General features: G+C 35.1%; 1 protein-coding gene across 2 annotated transcripts in view; it reads right to left on the bottom strand.

The window, feature by feature from the left end:
- Positions 1 to 1,988: 1,988 nt before the first annotated feature.
- Positions 1,989 to 26,472, bottom strand: part of SPOCK3 (SPARC (osteonectin), cwcv and kazal like domains proteoglycan 3) — a 212,369-nt gene continuing 187,885 nt past the window's right edge. For both annotated transcript variants that reach the window (XM_055700841.1, XM_055700840.1), the window contains 5 exons: positions 22,824 to 22,943; positions 11,623 to 11,844; positions 4,758 to 4,820; positions 3,367 to 3,504; positions 1,989 to 2,342 (listed from right to left, as the gene is read on the bottom strand). In XM_055700841.1, coding sequence (XP_055556816.1) covers positions 2,170 to 2,342; positions 3,367 to 3,504; positions 4,758 to 4,820; positions 11,623 to 11,844; positions 22,824 to 22,943 — 716 coding nt within the window. In that variant the 3' untranslated portion in view covers positions 1,989 to 2,169. The remainder of the gene's footprint in view (positions 2,343 to 3,366; positions 3,505 to 4,757; positions 4,821 to 11,622; positions 11,845 to 22,823; positions 22,944 to 26,472) is intronic.

Here is a 26,472-nt window from a genome sequence, read left to right on the forward strand (position 1 = left end):
TAATCCCATTAGGCTAAACACATTATGAATGATCTTTCCACACTAATTCTTCTAGTATCACAAGTTCTAATGAAACCCACTTTTAGTTTGTCATCTAATGACCATTTGTCACATCAGAAAAAAAAAAAAAAAACGCAACAGTACTTGCTACATCAGCCAATAATGACAACATTTTTTCTTTAGCTTCTTTATTTAAAATCAATTTATATATCAGTTAATTTCAGCCATAAGAAATTGTTCGCTGATAAAATCCCACTAAATTGGAATGGTACACTCTTAACTACTTTTATTTAAGAAAATAATACAACTATGCCCCACAAATTATGACAGTTTGAAAAGAAACCTCTTTCTTTACTATGCAATGAAGACAATGTCATAAAAGTACATAAGAAAGCTCTTGAAATTTCAGGGAAAAATACAGAATATTAAAAGCTCCCTATGGGTTTTGCCTTAGTCAAAAATTCTTTACTGGAAATAAAACATTAATAAATGGCTTTATACAAATAAATACATATTTTAATAGGTGAAATATATCTGAAACATGAATTCTTCTTGTTTCACCATTTCAAACTATGCAAAAAGTCAAAATGATGGGCTATACTGGCCAAAGGTTGGTTACAAGAATCTTTATTTTGCAAACTATACAGAAACGGTAAAAAGAAAATGCATTATACTTTTCAATACCACATAGGATAAACACTAAATTTAGTATTTAATGTGTAGAAATTAATTCAAATTAGAAACTGATTTTACTTGTAATTAATGATGGGAAACTAGTGATCCAATTTTGAAATTATACAACCTGTAGTATTACAGTATACAGGTCACGTCAATTCTATTGTGGGCAAAAAGAAATAGATACGATATGAACGAAGATGGTGGAGTCCCAAAATGTCTACACAATTAATTAACATGCTAACATAAATACAGTGATTAAAGTAATTTTCTCTACAGTCAAATCTTAAGTGCTACTCTACACAATAATTATAATCTAGTCCACATGGTAATTACATAACAATAGGAAAAAAATTGAAATAACCCATTTTCTTCATTCCAGCAGCAGTACCTATACTGGTATTAATTTGGTAATTGGGTGTGCTTAGCTATGGCCTAACATCCTATACTGGTATGCATGCTAAAACCTCTCTATTTTGCTATTTTGCAAGGCACCTTTACAAAACATTCTCTAAGTTTCTGCACTAGTAACAGAAAACAACATGAATTAAGATGAAGATGCAAAACTATTTTCTGAATTGAGAAAATAAAAAGTATCATTATACATTTATTAAAATCTACCTTGGGGCAAGTGCCAATACTCTGAAATACAGTCATGTATAAAGGTAATATAATTTTAAGCATTTTTTCCCCCATGTAAAATATTTTACGCTAATCTGATTAGAGAGAAATACAGGGAAGCAACGAAGGGTAAAGCAATGTTTGAGTAAATAATGATAAAGCCTATATGATCTTGACATGAAATTAAAAAAAATAAGGACAAGAAAACTTTAGATTACAGAACTGGTGCTTGTCCATGCTACTGCTTTTAAAAAATCCTTTCGATAACCTAGCCATTTCCTAATAAAAAATGTAACTACAAATGCAAACACAAAGGAGGATTTTGCTTTATTTTTCCCTCCTGATAAATTTTCTCCATACCTTTGGTTAATTAAAGGCTGGCGAGATGCTACTCATGCACCAATGTTTTTCTACTGTAATACATTTTTGATTTATTAAATGGACAATTTGCAAAGCCCGCAGGGCCTAAAACACTGACAGAACTAAAGTTTAGTTACAGTATGTGTTCTGAAGAGGACATGCACATTTCCAAGTAAGGGCAAATATATTTTCACCGGAGTTTTAAAAAGACTGTTTGTCTTTATAGTGTGTTTTGCACATTTATATTTTCAGTAGCACATAACATCTCTTTCTTCAGGCTAGACTTCCAATGTGTTTTCTTCAGCGCAAAGGCATTTAAAAACTCAAAAGCACATAATATAATTATTCTTATTTAAACAAAAGAAGTCTATGACTCCAGCTGCAACTTTTGAAATAATTATACAAAATATACATGTTATTTAGAATCCTTTTGATCTCGGAGAGCAAAGGGATTTTATGAAATGTTGTCTTGTGAATTTTAGAAAGGTATGATTCATGGACCCCTTAACATCATCAGATATATCCATCATGATCATCATCATCATCGACATCATCATCTCCTTCATCTTCATCATCATCTTCAATTTCGTCTTCATCATTCATTATTTCATCTTCATCATCTTCATCATCTGTCCATTCATGGAAATCACCAGAGGCAAAATCACCTGAAGTCTCTAAATCGATAGCTAAAAAGGTATCATAGTTATAGAAAAGATACACAAGATACACTACATATTTATAGTATAACATACATACGCATACAAAAGGCACACCAGTATATCTTGTTTCAGGACCATTACTCATTTTAAACTACCTAGTGTGACACAGAAATAAAACATAAACAATAGGAAAATTCTTTTGTCTTAGAAGAAAACCACTTCAACAGGGTTAAGTTTCTCAACGTTAACAAAAGGAGACAAATTTTATGGATCTGTAGAACTGTAATAAGTGCCAGAACAACTTAAAGGGATTTAAGTCCAACTTACAGATTACAATAAATACTGCTGATAACATACACTGTCTATTGTTCAGTTCTTACATATTGCCCTGAACTGCCCATCCATCTAGAAAGGATTCTGGATTAGATGGACAATAGGATTGAGGTTGTACTTCACATACTGTGTTACATTTACCCTTTGTTTCAGGCTGTGTTCTTTTGTTGCAAAAGAAGTGGAAAGGAGTAATGTAAAACGTTTGTTTGGTTTTTTTAAAAAGGAAAATATTTTTTTGCCATTTTTTCTATCTATGACATCAAATGAAGGTGACATGGGAATTCTTGGAAGAAGTTGCACAGTGCTGCAGGGAAGGGAAAAATAAGGGAAGATTTAGTGCGCTAGGAACTTCTGGCAATTCCCTCAAACAAAATGAAAAGAACGTCAAATTGAATTCACTAGCATGCTGATTACCCAAAGGGATTTCATCAAGCACTTTGGGGCTTGTGTAATGCTGCTTTAGATAATTAACTTTCCCTAGGTTTATATATACCATGCCAAGCACATAGAAAAGGTCTACCAATAGCTGACACAGTGATAGGAGTTGCAAAAACTAATGAAGTAATAATAATAACAACAAATTATAATTTGTTATTTTTTGTTTCAAAATCCATGCAGTTAGGTCCCATGTCTGTTCTCACTGATGAAATTTAATCTGGTTGGTAATCAAAGGGAACAACACCTCTAAACTAAATTCCACAAACGGTTCTTAACTTACCGCATTCTGCGGCACCATTTGTCCTGGATCCTGTTACCTCATTGCCGTATCTGTCAACACACCAGCACTGCCCTACACTTCCATGGCACTGGCTTGGTTTGTAATATCCATCTTCATCACATAAGGGGATGTACTGCCCTGTGATATATAAATATTGAGTAAGAATATTAAAAACTGCCTGTTGGCCAATGTAACAATTATAGCAGAAAGTAAAACCTTTTGCTGTTTCCTCCCTGTTCCAGACTCTACACTGAAGAGTTTACTGTTACTAAATTCAGGTCAGCTGAAAGTGACTGGATGAATCAAATGTCGGAGGGAAAATAACATGTATCGGTCTTGGCAGTGATTTCAAGAAATAAAATGACCAGTCTTCCTTTAAATTTTTCACTGATCCTGTGATACATCTTCCCTACTCCCTGAACATCTTGGTCAAGATCTTTGCTGTATTCTGGAGAACAGGCTCAAAGGTAATACCCAAGCCTGAATGGGATATTCTATGATCTGTGGAGTAGAAGCGAGTCAGAATAAGAACGGCCAAGCTTCATGGACTAACAAACTATCTGCTATAAGGCTTTGGAGCTATTTTTATTTAATATACATTTTACAATCCATTGAGTTACATAGTATTTAATTATCCCACAGAAGACAAATGCAGTGTAACAAACCAATTTTATCAACTACAAATGTAAAAAAAAGAATGTTACATTTGCACTTACATGCAGATTACCTATGCAAATTAGGTTCTAAGCCAAAAGGGTTCCCCACCAAAAGTACAAGAAACACAGCCAGGGACTTATTTTGTGAGGCAGTGACTTCCTTAAAGCTGAATAATCCACTGTTTTTAATTTGGAATGAACAGAGACTTTTTGAAAGAAACACAAAATGTAGACAAACCACAATGAACAAAACACTCATATGAAAGCATTTTGAAGCGTATAGCTGTTGTTAGAGACCATCCTTTAGCAGAAATAAAGTGTTGACTACTTTGGGCCAAGCCTTTTATTGCAGCTTTTATAGAGTGGCTAACAGTAAAATGAAGATTTTACATTTCAGTAATATTGATACAGTATAAACTGATTCACAACAAAGATTTCAATTACTTAATATTACAGGTAAAGGATCAGCAGAGATACTAATTTAGGAGTGCCTTAGACTGTCCCCTCTATAATGGTAAAAACGTACCTTATATTAGGGTAATAAAACAGATGTAATATCTTTTGGTAGGTAAGGTAATAAAACTAAGTTTAATAGCTTTCAAAAATTTCATAAATTTTGTTGCTGGAATTTACTGCAGTCTATCTTTGTTGGATTAATATTGATTTTATGTTTCTGTTTCACTAGGGTTATTTATGTAAGCAATAAAACCTTCAAAAGAATGATCTGTGGCTCACCTAGGAGCTTCTTTCCTCCTTGCTGCTTCTGAATGTTGCTGACTTCTGTCTGGCAAGGTGGGTCTAAAACGACATTACAAAAGTTAAATAGATTATACCGTATATTTGAAAAAACCCATATGACTAAGTTTTCACAGTTTGCTACATTCTAAGATCACTTTAATTACTGATCTTAAGAAATACATCCATCCTGCATTAGTAGTCAAGTTCTAAGCTCTGAAATAAAAGAATTACTGCACCTTGCCACAGCTCCAGAATGATGAATTAGAGCATCATCATGGATTTGTGCAGAAGGCCACTCCCAGTTAACCCAGCTGTAAATGAGCACCTAGTCACTAATCTGGAGGATTGAGGAATGCTAGACCAAACTACTAACTCTATCACACCCTGTTTTATTGGTCTATAGAAATCAAGAGTGTGATGATGAAGCTTGCCTCATGTATTGGTTAAAAACATTATGGCTCTTTTAATTCTTTCCCTTCTGTCCTTGTTAGAAATCATGTTCAAGATTTGTATTTCACATACTACACTAAGAAAATAAGAATTTTCTCCACTGAAGTCTGCAAGATTGTGATTCCGTTGCAACAATTTAAGACTGAATCCCATAGGTACAAAGCCCCATGTTCAGCAAACTAAGTTAAAAACAGCGGTAAACTTTAGATGGCTTGAAGAGGCAGAATAGGTATTAACAATCAGTCTTCCATTTTTCAGCTATAGCTTACTCCAGTTCTGAATCACTTAATTTTCTACTGTCTACAAAAGCAAGTCACAGTACGCTGCATGAATGGGAAGGAAATAAGACATGAATGTGTATGCATCAGTTGTGAATAGTGAAAGGATCAAGGACGGCAAAGTACTAATCTCTTAACGCTGATACTGCATACTACATTAGACTGTGAGCACAAAGCCATTTCTCATTCTGAATTAGTAGTAATATTACTGAGTTTACTCACATGTTTAGCTTATACTGTTCTCAGACAATATTCTGGTAACACCTCACTAAAGTCTCCAATTCTATGACTATTAAATGCATTTGCCATTTTAGCAGACTAATTATTTAGAATACATCTTTGCCATGCAAATAATTCAAGGCTCCCTTCTGAAATATAGTGAAACTACTTTTTTTTCAATGCAAACAGAAAAAAATCTGAGCTAGTTTAAAGATGAGTGAGATTGTCCTAGCTTATTGATGAAGCACACACTTCGACCAGAATCCAGCCACTGTGTAAGGCAACAGGTAGGCAAAAATCACTTGAGTGGTGATAGTCCAAAGCAGCCTTTCCTAAATCGCTCCTAAAGGAAAACAAGAGTGCTCACCTTTAGCCAGCTGAGAGTAGCACAGGATGCACAAAGGAGTGCAGGAATGGTAAGAATACATTATAATACACGGACGTGCCTTTTTTGTGGAAATGCTCAAACTCTGGTGACAAATGCCTAGATGAACTGGGGATCAAAAATGTATTTCTGGTGAACACAGAACCTCTTGGCTGGCACAGCCTAGATGTACCAACAGGCCTTTGGTATTATTCATGAGCTCTTCTCTAACAGAGTAGATACTGGAAAACAATAATAACCCCTTAATGACAGCAGGCTGTTAATCTCTCTTGGGTTTACATTTTAAATACTATTTGCATATCCCATACGTTTAAAGCAGTTTATAAACATTTAGAATGGCCTCGACTCTGGTGGACCAGGTTTTCACACTAAGTCTGTAATGACTCTTTTAGAGTGAAGGCCTTAAAAGTAGGCTCTGCTTTTAAAACACTGTTCACAGGAGTCTTAGCGCCAGAACAAATTTTCAAGATACGCGTTTCCAGACAACCAAGCAATTTTCTGTGTGTGCTCTTGAAAACCACTGGGACTTGACATCTTTGGGTAGGTACTAGGTTTTAAGTATTTAATCTTTTGAATATTTGCTAAGGCTATTTAAAGTTATTTTTGTGTTGTAAGAAGTGCTTTGATGATGATCATGCTCACTATTATGCCAGACAAGTTAATTACCTTTCAAAACTAAGGCTTCTGTCTTTCCCGATACGTAAAGTGTTAAGCTCTTAATTGTACAATATTCTGAGCACTGATTATTTCTTAAATCAAAGGTATTTTCAATTAATTATTAATTTAAAAATTATAGTGATTTATGCACACAAGTACCACAGGCTAGAAGAATCTAGGATTGTGGTGGACTTGGCAGTATTAGGTTAAAGATTGGGCTCCGTGATCTTAAAGGTCCTTTGCAATCTAAATGACTCTATTCCATTCTATCTTTCAAAGAACATGGGAAATATGCTGAAGAAGAACTAGTCAAATAGGAAAAATACATGTATTTTGTTCTATGGAAAAAAAAATTCCTAAATTAGAAACAGAGTTGCACACATGAGCACTAACGTGGAAATGTAAAAACGATGGACAATGCCTAAATCAAAAATAATCTTCATTTACAACTATAAAGCTTAGGTGGTATAATTACAAAAGGAATACCACTAACCAAAATGTAACAAGGCAATATGAGAAAGTTACTTACCCAAAACTCTCATCTTCTCAGAAGCTAAGTCTTCAAGATTCACACTTAAGCTCTGCTTCTCAGGACAAAAGCAGCAAAAACTCTTAACTAAATCACTCTGGTACTTAAAACTGTCAAAAAGAATGGCAGGCTAGAAGTTCAACCAATTCCTATTGGTCCACAGCATATCCTTTTTCCTCTCTTTCCAAATTATAATGCTTTCCTCTTTATTTTCCAGTTAGTTCCTGAGACTGGAAAAGCTTTCTTTTGCATTTCTAAACTTCTATAAAAAAGCAGTGTCATTTGACAATTTTTGGGATTCTCGAGCCAAGGAGAAAAAATTCCTTTACAAAAATCAGTATGGAGGCTTCCTTTGAAATAGAAATTAATCTGACATGAGTCTTTCTAATAATCTGAATACAAATAAGAGATCTAATCATCGTCATCCTTAATCTACTTGCACAGATGTGGCAGGAACTTCCTTTTTGACAATATCACTGCATTGTTATGAGCGATTAATGAACCACTTAACAGCATCCATCCACAGTTCTTCAGTGCTTGAAGTACTGATGTACACCTGAGTATCCCACGTTATTAATACTGGCCCTTGAGACATCAGTATCCCGTTGCGTCAAGAAATGCTGCAAGGCTAGTATAATTAAGCTTTGATTTACCAAAAGAAGGCACGTTTAACAGAGCAATGGGGGTGAAAGTAGTAGATTTGACAAAGAATGTCTAGGATTTTTAACAGACGTGTCTCAAGCAGCTGCTACCCACACGGTAAGCCTCCAGCTTTCACAGGTTCTCCATCTTATTTAATTACAAAACAGTGATATTACATCTATTTGGTCAATAATATCTGGCAGAGCCCATAGCTTCTGGCACATGGACCACTGCAGATTAGGCTGCCAGGCTGTGCCTTGACTGTGCTTGGGGTCAATTATTATAATTGTTCTTGAACAAGGACAACATCTGACAAACATGAACTTTAAGGATTTAAAGCATCAACACTGCAGTTCAAGAAATCTTTCTGGGGACTGCAGTTATGTGTTAAGGCATGTTACATCCTTCCTTTAGAACCATCTGTAAACATATTTGAAGTCCTGTAATTTGAAAAGACTGATGTAACGAATATGAATCAAGATAATTATAATTTTTCTGTAAGATGGACTAATTTTAAAGTCATAAAGATGTCTTCCAACACTGACAGACAGAAAAGCCTGTAAAAGGCATCTATAGAAGTGCTGGACTAATAGATCCATACAGAGCCCTGTGGTAACGAAATACTTGGCTGCTAAGCATTAATATTCCCAGCAAAATCAGGTAATCTCCCACTCGGAAGCAGTGATGCAACAAAAACAAGGCCGTAATAATGATAAAGTACTGGCAGAAAGAAATTTAGCCTATAAAAAGGCCAACACTGCCAGTGCCTCAGCATTTCGATAAGGACTAAATTGTTAAGCTACTGTCAAACAACTAAGAAAATAAGTTCTGAAGATGGACACTGAAGCACTTGCATGAACTGCAGTTGAAACTACAGGGCAACAGCAACCAAAGCATACAGAAAGACTTGCAAAGAGCACTGGCAAAATGCAGATTTCAAAGTCTTGCAGAAACACATTATAGTGTCTTGGAGGTATCTCAGAAATACTAAACTACACTTAAAACAGAATAAGGCCAAGAAAAAAATGCAATAAACACCACTGAGCCATACATAAGTGTTCAAGCATTAGTCAAGGCAGGACAGCTACTACAAGAAGATCTTTTCCTGAGGAAGAAAGAATGACTTAAGTATTCATAAGAAGTTGCTTATATCAACTAGAAGTTGTGAGTAACGTGCAGTAATGGGTCTAGTGTACTGTAATGCGTCATGAAAGACCTCAAGCAGAAAGAAAGAATGAAAAAGAGTTGCAAGTGCTTGTCTGATCCTGACAGTCTTGAATTGTGAAGCTAAGATCAAAGGGCAAGAGGGCTTCTCAGATAATGACTCAAGCAAATACTATTTATTTTTAAAAAGCACAATGCAATTTCTATCTCAGTGTGATACATACTGTTGACTTAATTTTGTATTCACTTTGAACATTATTAATCAAAAGTGGTGCTGTAAAACTGCAGATCTGCCCAGAAAGCACCTACTAAGCTCAATGAATACAGGGAACTGTCTACATGGCTTGAAGCATTCTGTGAATATCAACTTAGTTTAGTAAACATCAGAAGAAGCCAATGAATTCCTCTACCTAGCTATCTCTCTCCTATTAATAGCACAGGTCTAGGTAAAGGTCTTATTTAGATTGTTCAATCAAGTAAAATATAACCAAACATGAACATACTACAAGGTTTAGCATTAACAATGTAAATTATGAATAGAGAATTCAGTGGGTCACTAATACAGTAGATAGGACTGAAATAGTTGTGCAAGAGCTAATAGTAAGATGTGACAAAAGATTACTATAAGCTTTTTCTTCTCCTTATACCTTCAAGAATACAGGTTTTGTTGACAGTGTTAACTTGGAAAGATGAAGTGCATGTTTAATGTGCAAGGATTGCCAAAACTGAGATTCCATCTCATTTACAATGTTGAGGATACATCTTTTTTACCGTATGCTCAAACACACTGTGGTATCAAAAGCTATCTAATCTGTTTTAAACCAGCACCTTATCACCTTAATACCATGGTCGAGACAGTGAGGAAACTGGTAAAAAGGGAAGAAAATCTTGATAATGTTAGATTTTGAAATGGGGAGAATCAGTGTAATCGAAAGTCAGATCCCAGATGTTTAGCCTTTGGGGTACCATTAATATAATTCAGGAGTGTCCAGATCAGTCTTTATGATACCATCCTTGGGTTTCCGCAGTATATTGAACAAATGTTTTAGATAATAAGTATTTATAGGCTATAGAATGCAAAACTACTTGAAACTAATCTGTGGGAGTGCTTTCTTAATGCCCTGGCTATGCTGTACATGAAAAGCCAAGTGGTAGAAAAGCCTTGGACCATACTAGGCCACACGTCATGGCTGTACTTCCTCTGACAACTGAAAAGTATTACATTGCCCTTCAAAAAATAAGGGTATTTACAGATTAACCTGAAATGGTTGTGATGGTGGGGTTTTTTTTATTTATTTTAAAGACAACTAACAAAAATGTGTTATGTTCTTTACTTTAAGAACAACTTTACTTCTGGGATGGGTTATTTTTAATTTAGTAATATTGTTAGCGACACATAGATGCTTATAAAAGAAAAATATTGTTCTACTACAAAACAATCAGGGTATTTTGAAAGACTGAATGTTAAATTTTTAACTACAAAGTTACCAAAGTTAACCAAAGCAGACCAAAGTCTGCTATTTAGTACTTATCAGCAGAAGTGCAGCTTTATTTTTGTTCAGATTTACAACTGGCAGATGTGCATGATAAAAATCTTTATTTCCACAGAAATCAGAGTCAAACCACAGATGCTGAGTGCTAATGGGAATTTATTGCAAGCGTTTTAAGGGCACAAGTGAGATTTAAAACCTGATATTAAAATTTTCAAGATCGATGAACTGACTTTGAAAATTTCCCACCAAATCAATCTTATCTTCTCTGCTGGCAGTAGAAATTTGGACCCTTGCTGCTATTTACCTCTTTGAAAATCTCCCTCATGTTCCTAAGAAAAATGAAGGGGCAATTCTGTCCAGTTTCAGCCAATATTTAATGAGTAAATTATTTGATTCATTACAAGTAGTTTGATTATACAATCTGTGTGATGTCTCATCTTGATCTAAAATTCTTATATGATTCTCAGGAAACTAATGCTCATAGGTTGTGTTTATTTGTTTAATGAAATCACATCAGGACATTAATAAGAGATTCATCTAGGCAGTAAAAATCAATTGGGTTTACGTCCAAATGACTGGAAAGAATGTTATCCGTAATGTTCATTCAGTTATTTTAATAGGCTCACAAAATAGAACATTAAGAATCCCTACTTTAGCAATAAAAAAGTTTATTTTATAATGTAGGCAAAGTAGATTGGGAAAGAAATAATTGAAGTAATTTTGTTCTTTATTTTGATGTCTTCCCTCTGCATACTTACTGGAATTTGGCATGACAACCAATATTGCTCTAAAAGCACTAGCTGCTGTTCTGCACTTTATTTAGAACCCTTGAATTTCTAGCAAGCCTCTCCATTTAGTTGGGTTGGATGGTTGGGTTTTGTTACTTCGCTTTAGGTATTCAAAGCAGGTCAAAAACCTTAACACAAATTATGGTACAGGATTTAAGAGCTTGTAGTTCACTGTAATCTTCTTAATACATTAAAAAAAGATAAAGCACTACAAATAGGTCAATCATATACATACGCAGATTGTTCTCATCTTTTACCTTGCTGTCTTTGGAAGCAGTAGCACCACTCATTGTTAGATATCAAACTGTCCTTGTATGTGTCACAAGAATTGAAGAACGCCCTGGTACATGGCTCATTCTTGTCAAGGTAAATGCTTCCAAGTTCTGACTGGTCCAACAATAGGTCATAGTTCGTATCAAGCCTGTTAAACATCCAGCCAAGGGAGTCTTTACAAATTGGCAAAATGCTGGTATCAAATCCTAAGAGGCAAAAAAAAAATTAAAAAATAAAATCATACAGCAGGAAAGATACAGCAGCTGCTGAGCTCAGCACCACAAAAGAATACTGCATCACGGAAACTGCTCCAGTGGTACATAGATACAGGACATAAGCAGTGTATGCAATTGAAATACTACGTATAAATTATATGTCAGCTTCGCATTAAAAATCATTAATCTGCTAAAAAAAATAATCTCACCATCAGTCTCAAAGCATTCAGAAATATGAGTTTTCTTGTAAAACATTATATATATAGCACACACATAATGTATAATTATAAATGATCTATAGTGATTTCCTGGAAAATAATTCTGCTGAGGAATTTCAGTGATATTATAAATCAGAAGAGTGAAGCTTAATTGGTTTGCAATGTTTACAGAACTAAGAGAATAAATTCCAGGTAAGTTGTTGGAGTCCATCTTTTTCTTCATATAACTTATATTCAAATATATGAAAAAGGAACATGACACTCAGCCTCAACTATGCCGTGAAAGTTATTATATTTTACCTTTATCTGATATGCTTTACATCCTGGAGGAGGCAATGGAAGAGATGATTGCCAAGAGCAGCTGGCTGCCAGTATCAGACCTACTAAAATGGCTTGCATCTTCCTAAAAATTATTGCTTGGAAAAAGGGCCATCAGGACCAGGCTAAGTTAATTATTCCTGCAGCCAGAGCTCAGACCTCATGTTTGTTTTTCCTGCACCACCAGTAAAGTACATACAAGACTTCCATATGGACATGGATGAGAAATTCAGAAACTACCAGGCTTCTTGCCTATGTAGGTGTGGGTTGCATGGGATATACACACACTCGTTTTCCTGTTCATGCGCTATGGGTTGTACCACAGGCTTATTGTGCAAGTGGCCAGGCAGTTGAGTATACATCTTAATATAGAACGAGATTTAATGCTACTAAATACTATTCTTCTGAAAGGTTTTCAGCTAAAACTAAGCACTGAAAAACTGAGATTGGTGAATATGGCCATAGAAAAGTTGACATGAGAGCACACAGGAATTCCCAGTTTCTACTGCTGTTATAATCAAACCTGCCTCCCTTAGTTGTTGTTCTGAAAACAATGAAAAATATCTGAAAAGTGTTTCTAAACTGCTAAAACAGGTCAACTTGGATAACTCTATCATCAGATTTAGAAATCAATAGATTTTCTGTCAGACATATATGTATATGTAGAAATGTCCCTACTGTGGTAGAAGAACCATTTCAGAAAGGAAAAGAAGAAAGGTGAAAGCACCAAAAACTCCCTGGGGAAGTCAGACAACCACATAAACTTCCCTCCCCAGAAATTCTAAGTTAACTATGACTTTTTTTCAGGGCAGCCTCACTTTTTCTTCCTCCCTGTTGATCTGTCGTATTCATTATTATTTCTGCTTGAACAGAAGGAAAAGAAGAAAGAAAAAAAATATGGCAAGCCATTTTATATTTATGACGTGTTTAACACAATTTAAAAACATAGCAAAGCATTCAGCCAGTGGTCTCTCCCTTCCTTCCTCTCCAGCTCGTGATAAAAAAACAAGACAAAACAACTTATTTTTTGTGGATTTGGAAGAACAGAGAGAGACAGAACCTGAATGAATGAATAAGGATATACAGTTGAAGCGTTATTCAACTTTACCTGTAAAAGTTATCAAAATTATTTAACAGATGTTTCTGATTTGAAAAATTCTGGAAGGTTCCTCCATCTTAAAACATTTTGTCTAAGGATGAATGTTCAGTATAACATATTTACATCTAAGGCTCTCTTCATGAAGGCCTCTTAACACTTCCCAAATATTTCTCTTTTCTCTGCTAGTCCTACTTTAGCTAGAGATCCTCCTCAAGACCCTGGATTCACAAAGGGCTCGATGTAAAACCTACCATTTCCTATCCTGCCTTTTGTGTACTTGCATGAAGGAAGGAATTATTGTGCTCACAAAATTTTTCTGCATTTGGCATTCTGGCCAGCTCACCAAAATGTAAGAGAAGTTGCAGGAAAAGAGCAACCATGAGGAGATAGATTTTAATGAATAAGATGCCAGCCAGAAGTGAATATTAGATAAAAGCCAGTTTTAAGGTGTATTCAAGAATGAATCTTGTGGGCCAAATGAGATAATTGTAGAAAATACATCTGCATGTAGAATTATAAGTGTAAGTTTATTGAAAGAGGTATCACTTTCAAGCTCCAGAAAAAGTATTTTTAAATTAGCATTTATGCTCCATGCTAGAAAAGCTCACATCATTAAGTACTTTGTATTTTAGGACACTAGAACCTAGTGCTATGTATTTAATAAACTCTACTAAGGGGGAAAAACCCCAAACACTTGCTTATTTTATTTCTCTCAGTCAGTTTCCAATTTTACTCTAAAAAGAAACAGATTTGTCTGAAGAATAATGAAAGACCACTGAACATTTCAAAGGTTTTACACATCACTAAATTAAGGTTGGAATGATACTATATATCTGCAGAATATTTTATCCCTACTTTTTTCCTGATTCCCTTAACTAGCAGTAGCCTGTAAATAGAGTTAATCCTCTATTCCCATTCCTCATTTTTTTCTCACTTCTTTCTATATAGCTTTTAAACGTTTTTAAAAGTGTGTCTAACAGTGATGTCCTACTGGATGTTTATCTATCATATTTATCATAGCTGACAGAGCTTGTAATTAAAACATTTGCACTGGAGTCATAATTAAAAACCAGATGATTTTGTTAAAATCACTGATATCAACAGTAAAGCACCACCAAAATGTCATTATGTTCTAATAATTTCTATAAATCTAGCTAAAATTCAACTTAACTACAGTTCAATATTTAAATATAGAGTCTGAAGTCTGATATTGGCGATATACACTCCCTAACAAACACAAATATATTACAACTGGCACTTCAGAATTAATAAAACTACTTCAAACAATAATATTTCATATTGGAAACTTATTTTGCTATTGTCAAGCCTGAAAAATAAACTTTACACATATTAAAGCTGTCATAAACTATCTATTAAATAGAATCATATACTAGAGAAAAAACACTATGGGTCATGGGGCCTCCACTGAATAACTGCTTGATATAATAATTTCAAAAACTAATCATGCTTTACCTTGAAAGTAGCTTATGTTTCTTTTTTTCAGAACTTGATTATAAAGTGATTTGCATTATTATTTATAGCCCCAGTATATTTTTTGTTGATGTTACTACTTTTTTTAATTCTTTCTCTTCTCTGGTACTTTTAAACAGAGAAAATCACATCCCTTCTTAGCTTTCATTTGGCTTGTTTCACCAAGCCAAACTTTCACGACCATCAGTCCCTGCGCTACAGCATAGAAATGTCTGAAATCTAGGTCAAATAAAAAAAAATGGCTAATGTATTTCAGAGGTAAGCCAGGCACATGTTGACAGAGACAGAAGCAGCTTTGTTTGATCTAAAACAGAGTAGTGCTCCTCCTCCAGAACTGCTGCACCACGTAAAGATCATCACCTCAGTTCCATGTTCACGTTATAAACCTTTAAGAAACTGCTGTGGTAAAGTAAAACGCTTGGTTCAATTTTGAAGAACCTTTAAGGAACTGTCTCAGTTTAAGATTATTAAAAGTGCTTTTTCTCTGCAATTACCTTCTTCCTCTACTATAATGTTGGTAAAATAATACAGCTGTCACTCCTGAAGGTGATATACTTGAGAAAAAGTGTACAGGAAAGCACTTAAGGACATACCTAGGGTTTAACATCTGCTAACATGGTTTGACACAAGGGGGTCAGGTGATACAGAACTAAGAATCACAAAATCGCCAGGTGACCTTGAACTAGGAAATTAATTGCCCAAATCACAGTCTACATATATTATCACTCTGAGCACCAACCAGAATGCTGTTCTGACACATTATTCACAGTTGTGACATAAAACAAAAAGCAGAAACTGAAGGGGAAAAAATTAGTATAGTGAAGAACAGTAATTTATTCTTGATGATTAAGTACCAGGACATTACACTGAGGAGAACAGAAATGGCTGCCTAGAAGTCTAGATTATGAAAGAAGATTTTCTCTCATTTGAACCACTTATTTGAAATCTATTTCTATATACCATAACGAAATGAGCTTTAATGCAGCTATTTCTGAACACTGCCTAGAAAAATGTGAAGTACTAGCTTAGGCTTTTTTCCTCAGCTAAGACAATCCCAAGGGAAATATTCTTGAGAAATATACCTCTCCTCCATGGCTTACACACTTGCATTCAAAACATTTCCTCAAAAGGAACCAACAGAAAGGCTCCTGTGCTTCTGATTATTTCTCAGGGGAGAATTTAAACTTTTAGTAAATATAATCTATTTTTCAAGGTAAAACTATTGTTTGCCTGCTTATTAAGCTCATAAGCAATAAATTCTTGTGTACAATGAAGAAGATAGCTTTTGACATTCTGTGGAAATCAAACCAGCATACATACATACGGCTCACGTATTGAATTACAGAAAAACTGTTTATCTAATATACCAAAAAAAGTAAACTCTGTGATTCTTTTCAATACCAGTACTGTCTGGTACAATAAAAGACAGTGATAAATCATACATGTGAATAAACACACGTGCACTCCGCTAGAGTCCTGACTGCCATCTAGACCACATCTTTGTGCATCTAGGCCATAGCTTTGACTTTTTCAGTGTACAAGCTGCATAGCAAGAAGGTTTTCACTTGTGATGGATTTGTCTAATATTTTGACTACCAGAAAATCTTCAGTTAGCAGCATCTCACAGCTGAGACCTACTACGCACAATCTGGGAACAAGTTTTCCTTCCTAATGTAGTTTTATCAGGACAGATCTGAGCAGGAAAGACTACACTGAAGAAAGAACTAAGCAGACATGAATGCTTTCTGTTGCATTTGCTGTTCACAAAAGTGCTGATGTAGCTGAGACTCATCTGGCTCCATACTAGGCCAGAAAGGAGGTTGCATTAAGCACGACATTCCCTGTCACATATCTAAAGCTGTAATGTATTCCTGCTCACGGTGATTACACAGCTAGGAGCAGAACCTGGCTTAGGGCAAGACGTGGGTCAAGTACTAAGGGTCTTACAATAAACCCATGATAACTGACACTTGTCGTACAAAAAAAACAGATAGAAGGGAAAGAAATAAAGCACAGCTGCAATGTACCTTAAACACCTGTGAAAGTTTGCATCCTGAAGCCTCTCCTTCGCCAGAAAGTGTTTTAGAGAATTTTATGGCTGGGGGGGGGGGGGGGGGGGGGTGTGCGATGTGGGAGGGGGAAGCAGAATCAAGATGAATCCTATTGCTGGAGGCTACCAGTTTGCTAATAGATCAATAGTTCAGATGAAATGTATTCTGTGGGACACCAGACTTAGCATTTTATTAATAGGAGTGACTGTTAAGGAAGAGAGAGAAATAAAATAAAATGCTACAATAAACATCTACATTTGTTTCATTGTGTGTAAGGATAATTCTTTACAAAAGATTGAGTCAAAACAAGCTTCAGTCAATAATACTGATTTAGTTAATTGAAAATATTACTTTTACGTAAAGATGAATTAATTTAAAATTCATGCTCAGAATTACTTCTAGGTTGATTCTTCTTCTAGACTGTTGCTCTAAGGGTGCCTGGGCCTATGCTAACCCAACACATGCAGAAAATCATTAGAAGAACCTTTTCTTTCTAGGAAATTAGAACCATGGTTCAGGTTGCCAGCCTGTACAACTTCGCAGTACAGCTTATGGGACATTTTCTGAGATAAACTCAGGAAGTAGCCAAATTATCAGGTAGTTAGCATATTCAAGATGTCAAAAATGATGTTTAAAACTGCAGTTCTTTTTATTTCTTCTAACTCTAGAATAACTGAATGTAAGAGTACTGACAGAAGTAAGCAAAAACGTATTGTTCTGCTTACAAGTTCTGTCTGTACATCAGGCTTTTGACGTATTATTCAGCAATAAAGATCAGGGAAATTTAATTATCTCTGCATAATGTCAGCTGTGTCACTTCATCAATAAGGAATTAGGATAGTCAGAATGAAGTAAAAACCTCCAATCAAAGAACTTAAGTTGTTAATTTTATTTACACTTTTCTGTATGAAATTGGTCTTTTCTTGATGCAAGCTTGTAAGGGTAATTGGCAATTTTATTCTAATAATACCTGACTATGTTTGTTCTAGACAAGCCAATTACAGGTAATTTTTTTCAGACTTCTCATATTTTCCTGTTATTTTCAAAATTGTTAGTGTATTAGACTCCAAAGAATCATATATTCCCGAGCCATAAGTAGATTCTCTTTTACCTTTGGGCTCTGGTCTTTCATATTCTAACATGACAAGGCACACAAGTATTCTTCAGAAACAGACTGCCTGCTAGCAGAAATATTTGTGGGACTATGATAATTTCTGTGCTTTGCATTTGATGCATTAATTCCCTAGAATTTTATCACACAAAGTTAATACAGAAACAATACAAATTATTTCTAAAGACTTTAAATTGGTACGTAAAATCACAATTTTTCAACTTGTTATTTCCCCATCCACAAGGGAATAATAGCGGGGGTTTTACTGTAGTATGGTGGTAAAGTACCCTTTTCCCCTTTGTGTCATCTATTTAGACCACAAATGACCTGAGGACGTGATTTAAGTGTTTATATAGCATACATAGTAATGATACTTATAGTTACATGCAATCTGAATACATCTGGACACAAAAGGGATTTTGGAAATAAACCCCTATCAATTATTTGAAATATTCTAGTGCGCGTTGCTAAGAAGAGTCAGCTTTGGGAAAAAATAAGTGTCAGTTAAAATTATGTAAGTCCTGTAAAAACACAACCATGTAGGCACTTTACAATTTTTAACTTGTCAGCACATTGATGGCTGTAGCAGAACAACTTAAAACACTGTTGTTTGGTTTGTTTACAAATAATATTAATGATTGTACAGATCAATGTGGACTATTTAAAGCTGGAAAAAAACTCTGAAAAGCACCAGCAAGGCACTATAAACTTGCACCACATCTACCTTGGTCAGAAGGACTGTGCACAAGCCTTTTAATAAATTTGGTCCCAAGGGCCACCTGAGAGAATGAGAAGTGAAAAATCCTAAATGCAAACAGAGAACCAGAAAGGATGTCACAAATTACTTTTTTAAATACAGGATCGTTTACTATCCAAAAGTAATGAACAACTCCAGGGATCTACTAGAATAATCAGGACTCTGAAAGAGGGAGTTGTGTTCCGGTGGCTTTTTGTCATAGCCGTTGTTCTGTACAGATTACTGCACCTCGTGTGCTAAGTAAAAGGTCATTACACATAAGTTATTTCCAAGATCTATTTCCATGCGTAGCTCTCAAATATCCCCAAAATAAGGGCTGGACTCCCTGGCATATTTAAAAACTAATGCTCCTGATGTCTTGGACCTACAATGGCTTTGGAGACCAACTTTGAGGAATTTCATTAATACTTGAAAGCTTAGCTCTTGAAGACAGTTTTAAGAATTTCTTAATGGTATTAGAAAGAAAATTACTGTGTTGCATGGTTATCATTATTTTTGTTTCTTTGTGTTTACAGTGACATAGTGACCTAGTATTTTCTTCTAAACCACAGACATGTTAATTTCTCATAAGATGCAGTACCTTTTGCTGCCTCAAATGAGGAATTTTGAAGATCAGAAATGTACATACCAGAAAAATCATATAGTTGCATTAATGAAATCAGTTTTTAAACAATTTTTACATCCCCAAATCCACAAATGAAAGAAAACTACTACTGACTGTGCATTCATTCGATCACTTTCAGTCTACAGACGGACTGCCTTTTTGCGGTACCCTGTCAAATTAAATCAATCAGGTAAATATTGGCTATTTATAAAATCTAGTAAATAAGATCTTTTATAATTGAAAGCATTTTTTTTTGCACAAATAGATATATGCAATTTGAGTAACTAACCACAGTACTGCACCACTAGCCTCTAAGCAGTTATTGTTCAAATGTTTTTGTGAAACCCTGTGGGTTTTGTCGAAAAAACTCTATTTGAAAGAAGAAAAGAAGAAAAGATAGGACAAACTCAATGTTTTACATGTAACCAGTTTCTAAAATTTGATTGGCTTTAGTAAAGAGAAAATAAACATGCCAGGGCCTTGTTTACATCTTAGCATTCCTACAAGAAATAGCAAACTCTTCAAGACTCTTGTAACAACACCACCTCTGTTGTTAAGATTAATGAGTTACAACTCTTTGAAGCAGAAAAACTAATTTTAAATCAGTATAGTAATCAATTAATATTTTGCACAACATTCTAGCTGTTTAGGATTAATTTCAGGTACCAAGTTACAAGTGTAAATCAAATATTTCTGACAGCACCACATTTAAAGGGAATTTAAAGTCACAATGAAAACAATGGTTTTTTTCCACACAGATTATATTTCCTTACCTCTTGAAGAAAAAGAGACCTGAAGAGACTATTCTTAGCCGTCTAAATCAACTCTTCATTCTGTCGCTTGAAAAACTGGTAGGGTAGGATCCAGTCTGACTTATGCCTAAAATTTCAGATGCCTCCTAAAGTACATGTTAATACTTCATACTGTCAAAGGAAAGAACTTCATGACTTCGAAGGCTTCCAAAAGGAAATTCTGAAAACTGGGCCAGAAACTCTTTTTTTACCCCTCAATTGGAACAATTGTATGTTTGAGGCAAATATATCTCTCTACCTGCCTTAGAATGAGTCCTCCACTAGCTCAGCTTAGGTGGAAAAGATCCCACAGACCCTAAACCTTTGGAAGAAGCTAATCAGAATGGGACCACAACCTTTTCTGCAGAAGAGCTCGTCATGCTCACAGACCAAAGTGCTTCATGCAATTGAACAATCTGTTCTAAAAATACCCATGTAACTCACAACTGCTTTGGTCTACATAATCTAAGCAGATGGTCATTATGTTCTGCATTGAACATGAAGTGCCATAACATGAACGCTTAGGATGTACTAGATGTAAAATCAACATTAGGTAGACACCACTCAATCTTATGCTGATTGAAGTCAGAAAACAACCAAGCAGTTTGGATCACATAACATATTTCTAGGTCCAAAAATTGACAAGATCCAAAAATCCACAAGACTTGCATTTTCAGTCACATATATTAAAATCTTAGATCTTAAGTCTAAATACAGTCTTTGATTGCTATTATTGAGTAAAATTTTGCAAACATACAAGTGATAAAATATATGTGAGTAAAATATATTCACATACACACCGTGATACAAATACCTGTTTCAAGTACAGATACTAGGTCTTACCAATGCAACCTATGTGTCTAAGGAAAAAAGACCAAGGAAAATGTCTATGGGAAAAATCTCACACTCTTAAGAATTTTGTGCTTGCACTACATTTCAGTATATTCAAAGTATTGATTATGAACTTCACATTCCTATATTACATAGGACCCAATTACTTGAAACAGTGACTTTTTATTTATGTATGCTGTAGTACTTAATAGCTGTACAGTCGTTTCTTTTATCATTGCCTGAATTTTATTGAACTTTTACTGCATTATCAGGTTTCTAAACAGCTGTGCTGCATTTCTGACCTTACCTATTCAGTGTTACCCCCAACAAAGTGAGTATTCAGCAAGAAACAGGACCCTATGCAATGGTTCAGCTGACCTTTAACTGAGTGATGTGCTAACACAAGCTGTATTATTAGATACATTTTATTTATTACTATCCAATAAATGCTTACGTAGGAGGTGCAAACTTTGTATTTCTGTTGTTTTCATTACTGGATGAGAAGCAGATCATGTGCCAGTTATGGGCACCAACCAGAATGTAAATTGGAAATACATATTTTTAAATGTGTTTTTTTCAATACTGATAAAAAGTGGCATGATGGTATTACTACCTTACCTCATAGACATTTTTTCTCAATATTAAGAGAAGTATTCCCAGATAACACAGAATCATCTTTAAATCATTGTTTTACCAAATTATTTGTATTTCTTTTAGCATGAAAAATCACACAAAGAAATGACATTTCCAATTAAATTAAATAAATGGATTTCTTAAAAATAGTAATACTACAAATAGCAATCAAAGAAAAGGCAAAAAAAAAAAAAAAAAAAAAAAAGAAAGAAATCCCAAATACTTAAAACGTTAATAATGAATGACTAAGTAAGCAGCCAGTGCTGGCCAAGTTCTGTGAAACATACTTTGGAGGAATTCATAGTTTGCTTTTCATATCAATGAAAGGTAGAGTTTTATGGCCTATGAAATCTAATTTGACCCTCCTTCACAGTAGGACATCAGTCTTGAAACTATTATTGCACATTTATAAGCCCTTTGATAATTCCATTTTAAAACTTTACTACTTTCCACAAGGAAACACCTATTTAAATATCTGAGGAAGTTAAAAACAAATTACGCTCCCTACTGTTTCCACTTCATTAGTACGCCTGAGTCCTCCCATTTGAAGTACATCCTTGAAAGTTCGTTTTTGCTTACAAGCTTCTTTTCCTTATGTTCTTCTGTACCAGTACCTACAGTGGCATCAACTAGCAGTGATGGGTCACAGGTAATTATATCTCCTGTACATTATTTCTTAGGGCTAGCCATTTCACAACTCACTTTTCTCTATGGAAAAGCTGCTCAAAAATCCCTACTTGTTTCTTCTGTTTAGTCTCCTTATACAGCAGCTAATTATCAATCAAATAGACAATTTAATAACATTCACAAATGAAAGCATTGTGAATTGTAGCTGCCATACATTCTTACCAGAGTCCTGCAAAACAACACTGAAAGTTTGAAATGAATATTTTATATCAGTACTAAACCATAAATAAGAAATTAACTTTAGTAAAGCACAAAGTTATGGTTTGTACGCACGCCTATTTAAAGCACATAAGAATAAGGCTAGTCTTAGCAATGGAGATATAGAAGTACAAAAAACTATCAAAGAGAACATGAAATAAGACAAGCAGAAATCTCTTACGGGTTCTTTCAGGCCTTTGAACAATCCTAGTCTTCTTATTGTGAATTCCACTTTCATGAAGTGCCTTAAACCAGTCTCTCAATCTGTTTGCAACCTCCCTGAATTCCAGGTCACTGCACACTGAAAAACAAAACATAGACTTGTTTAATGTTTTTCTCCTGAGTGCTAAATAGAACTTTTCAAACTATGCAAAAAAAACCCCACAAAACAAAAAAACCATAAAATATAAACGTATATGTTCCACAGCTTTCTTTAATTCATAAACTTCAGTTTCATTACTTCATGCCTTCAAAACCCAATTAAGATCCTCAGAAATAAATGACTGATGTATGAAGCAATTATGAAAATATATATAACTAGAAATTAAAATTATCCTACGCAAACTACCGCCAACTGCAAACAGTTCTAGCACAGGTATTATCCCATCTTACTGTAGATGAGGCTGTATGGCAGAGACACCCATGACGGTCTTTTGGAGTTTCATTTTTATGTTCGTTAAGGCAATAGTAATGGAAGCCCTACCAGAACAGGCTGGAGATGTGATTTAGGCAGATAATGCAGGAACACCCAACTTGCTTTCCTATGCTGAAATGTGAAAAGAGGAAGTAGGGTTGGCAGAGAAACTGCTTCAGGGAGTGTCCTGGAAGCTTATCTGATTGAATGTGGTTTTACAAGCCAACATTCATGAGCACGTAACTGCAAACAGGCAGCCATACAGCTGCTTGGTGATGGAAAGGATGGTTTCTTTGACTAGAAACAGCAAGGGTAGAAAAAGCATGCAGGACCAAGGACAGCATCTGTAGCATCAAGAACAGCTGATTAGGAGCAGACTGGCTGAAGTGTTGTACAGTACTGGTAGTACTGAAACCAGCAGCAGAAGCAGATAATAGATAGCAGCGAGGAGACCTATCCACTATTGAGCTGCTGGAGAAGACGAAGAAAAGGTGTGCTTGGAGCAAGCAGATATCCCTTCCAGAACTCTGCTTTCATGTATTGGAGAGAAGCTGGGAGAAGACAAGAAATAATAGGATCTGGAAGATGACAAAAGCAGGAAAGGCACTGAAGATATGCTTCCCTAGGTAACAAAATACCTTCCAGTGCCCTTATCAACAGTTACCACTTCCAAATCACGTTTTCCAGGTCTACCAGTAAATGACTAAGCTACAATCTGAAGAGCTCACACCTAAGTTAGCAGAGCTTCACAGTGACACTCTTGCAAATAATTCTCCAGTTCAGCTTACTTTTCCTTTATTATGTAGCAAACCATAATATTTGGAGACCTAGCCTTCAGCACACCTTATTAAATTGAACAACACTGTGAAACACCTATTTGTACTTCACAGTTGGACTGAAACATGTCAATACATCAACAACTATCAATGCCTGTACAACTGCAGGCATCGAAGCTTTTGTTTATTCATTCTTTGCTGAAGTCTCTCCTGAGACTTTGTTTTTTTCCTTGAAAGAGTTAGGTTCAAACTATACATACATTTGCACATATTATGAATTGACATTTTTATAAAACTTGTATTCTGCTTTTCTGTTGTATAATGGATTTTTTTTTCCCCTGATAATTTGATAGCGAACTGGGGAAAGAAATTTTTATGATATGCGGGCATGCATGCTCAAAACCATATCGCAACAACTAGATGGAAATATTCCCCTGAGCCAAGACTACACATCAGATTTAAAACTTGTGGGATTTCTATGTTTGCTATGATGACGCCTTCCATTACCAACCTTTGCACCAGCTGACAGGTCAGTATAAGAAATCAGACATGAACTTTGGACACCTTGCTCATCTTTAATTTCACCTCCCGTTACAGGTGAAATAGATTACAGGTGAAATAGATTACAGGTGAAATGGAATAATATTGTTCCCTCCTCCAACTACCTTCCCTTGGTTTAAGAGAAAGACTTCTAGAATGGAATCAAAGGGCATGGAGCACAGCACAACCATTAGGGGTACCTGACCTGCAATCTAACCACTTTGATTTATCTACCCTGCACAATACTGTGTACTGTTGCCACAGGTCCCAGAAATAACATAGCTACATTAATATATACATACACTGACCTGGCTATTTTCATCTACCTCTAATTTGCCTATTTGCAGCTCAACACCAATTAACCTCTGATGCTGAGCTGACCTACTCAGAGCCAGTATATAAACTCATTTACAGGCACAGACACACACGTATATCCATATATATTTATTTATTACATATATAAAACTGAGAGCATGAGGAAGTGTCAGTTTCAAGTAAAAGCTTAGCTTTAATAACATGAACAAAGAGATGCACATGACAGATGCATGACAGAGAATGTAGGAATTCCTCCTTTCTGTAGAAGCAGTGAAATAGATACACTGAAGCTAATCATCTATTAAACTCATTAAGGTGTAAAATCAAAGCATTAAGAAAAAGAGATAGTGCCTCTTTGATTATTAGGTATAAGAATAAAATAGATTTTGCTGTTTCAGCATGTGGTACTAGCCACTGTCATGCACGATATGACATAAAATGGCATTTTCTGTGCTCCTGTGAATTGCATTCCTTTCAAAATGGAGCGTATATATGGCACATTTGGGGAATCTGACGCGTCCCCTAAGAGATCACAGATTAGGGGCATTCTTCCAAATTCAACTTCTTACAATCCTTTTCCCAAGCTTTACTTGACAATTTAAGTTACGGGTTTTTATCTCAAAACCAAGAATTAGAAAATTGTCATAATTTTTGGTTCATTGTAATGATTTTGATAAGTTTTGATAATATCTATAACCAATGCAAAACAAACTGATTAAAACTGTCATTTGCTTATTTTCCACCAGCTAGCTATTCAAGTGCTGGAGTCAGCTCTCAAACATGGCATGTAATGACATTTACTGTATTACTGATTTAAATGCACAGTGAAATTCTGGTTCATGACATTTCTAACATGTCAAGTAAAAGTAGATGTCTTCTATATATGAAATATACACGAGAGATGCAAAACTATACTACTCTACACATTTAATAATTTACATGGCTAAACTGTGTTCTCAATAAGTATTTAAAGCATGGGTTTATAACAAAGTCTCGCATTTCAGTATTTCAATATCACAGAATATTTAGTTTATATACCAGCACCTCAGGAAAAGATTTAAAAGGTAGAACCAGACAGCAAATTAGAATTATTGCCATAAACCTTTCTATCAATTATGTCATTTCCACAGGATGCCTAAAATTTGTTAAAATTATGAGTTGGTTAAATAACAAGTAATAATGCACTTCATTTTGACTGCTGGAAACTAAAATACACTGGGGTCTTCTTTTTGTTTCTGTTTCCCACTCCCCCACCCCTCCACTTTTAAATTTCTCAATGGAAAATTCCAAAATAGAGAAGAAATTTCAGGTTTTAGTATACTTACTATTTTCCAGAGTGCTTTTCCAGATCTAGCTATCCTAACATTAAACCAGCAGAATAAGAAGCATTGCACCTTAATTCACATGGATTAACATGAATAAATATTGTATTCTTTAACAGAGAGAGTATCAGCCTAACACTCCATTCACTAGAATGCTACTTGCCATTAAAACGTGCTTGCGCAGGTTTATGCTATATGATGAAAAATTATATTAATTAATGGTTTGGTGCATTCTAGAATATG

This window comes from Falco cherrug, chromosome 1, assembly GCF_023634085.1.
Source record: "Falco cherrug isolate bFalChe1 chromosome 1, bFalChe1.pri, whole genome shotgun sequence".
In the NCBI taxonomy this organism is placed as follows: Eukaryota; Metazoa; Chordata; class Aves; order Falconiformes; family Falconidae; genus Falco; species Falco cherrug.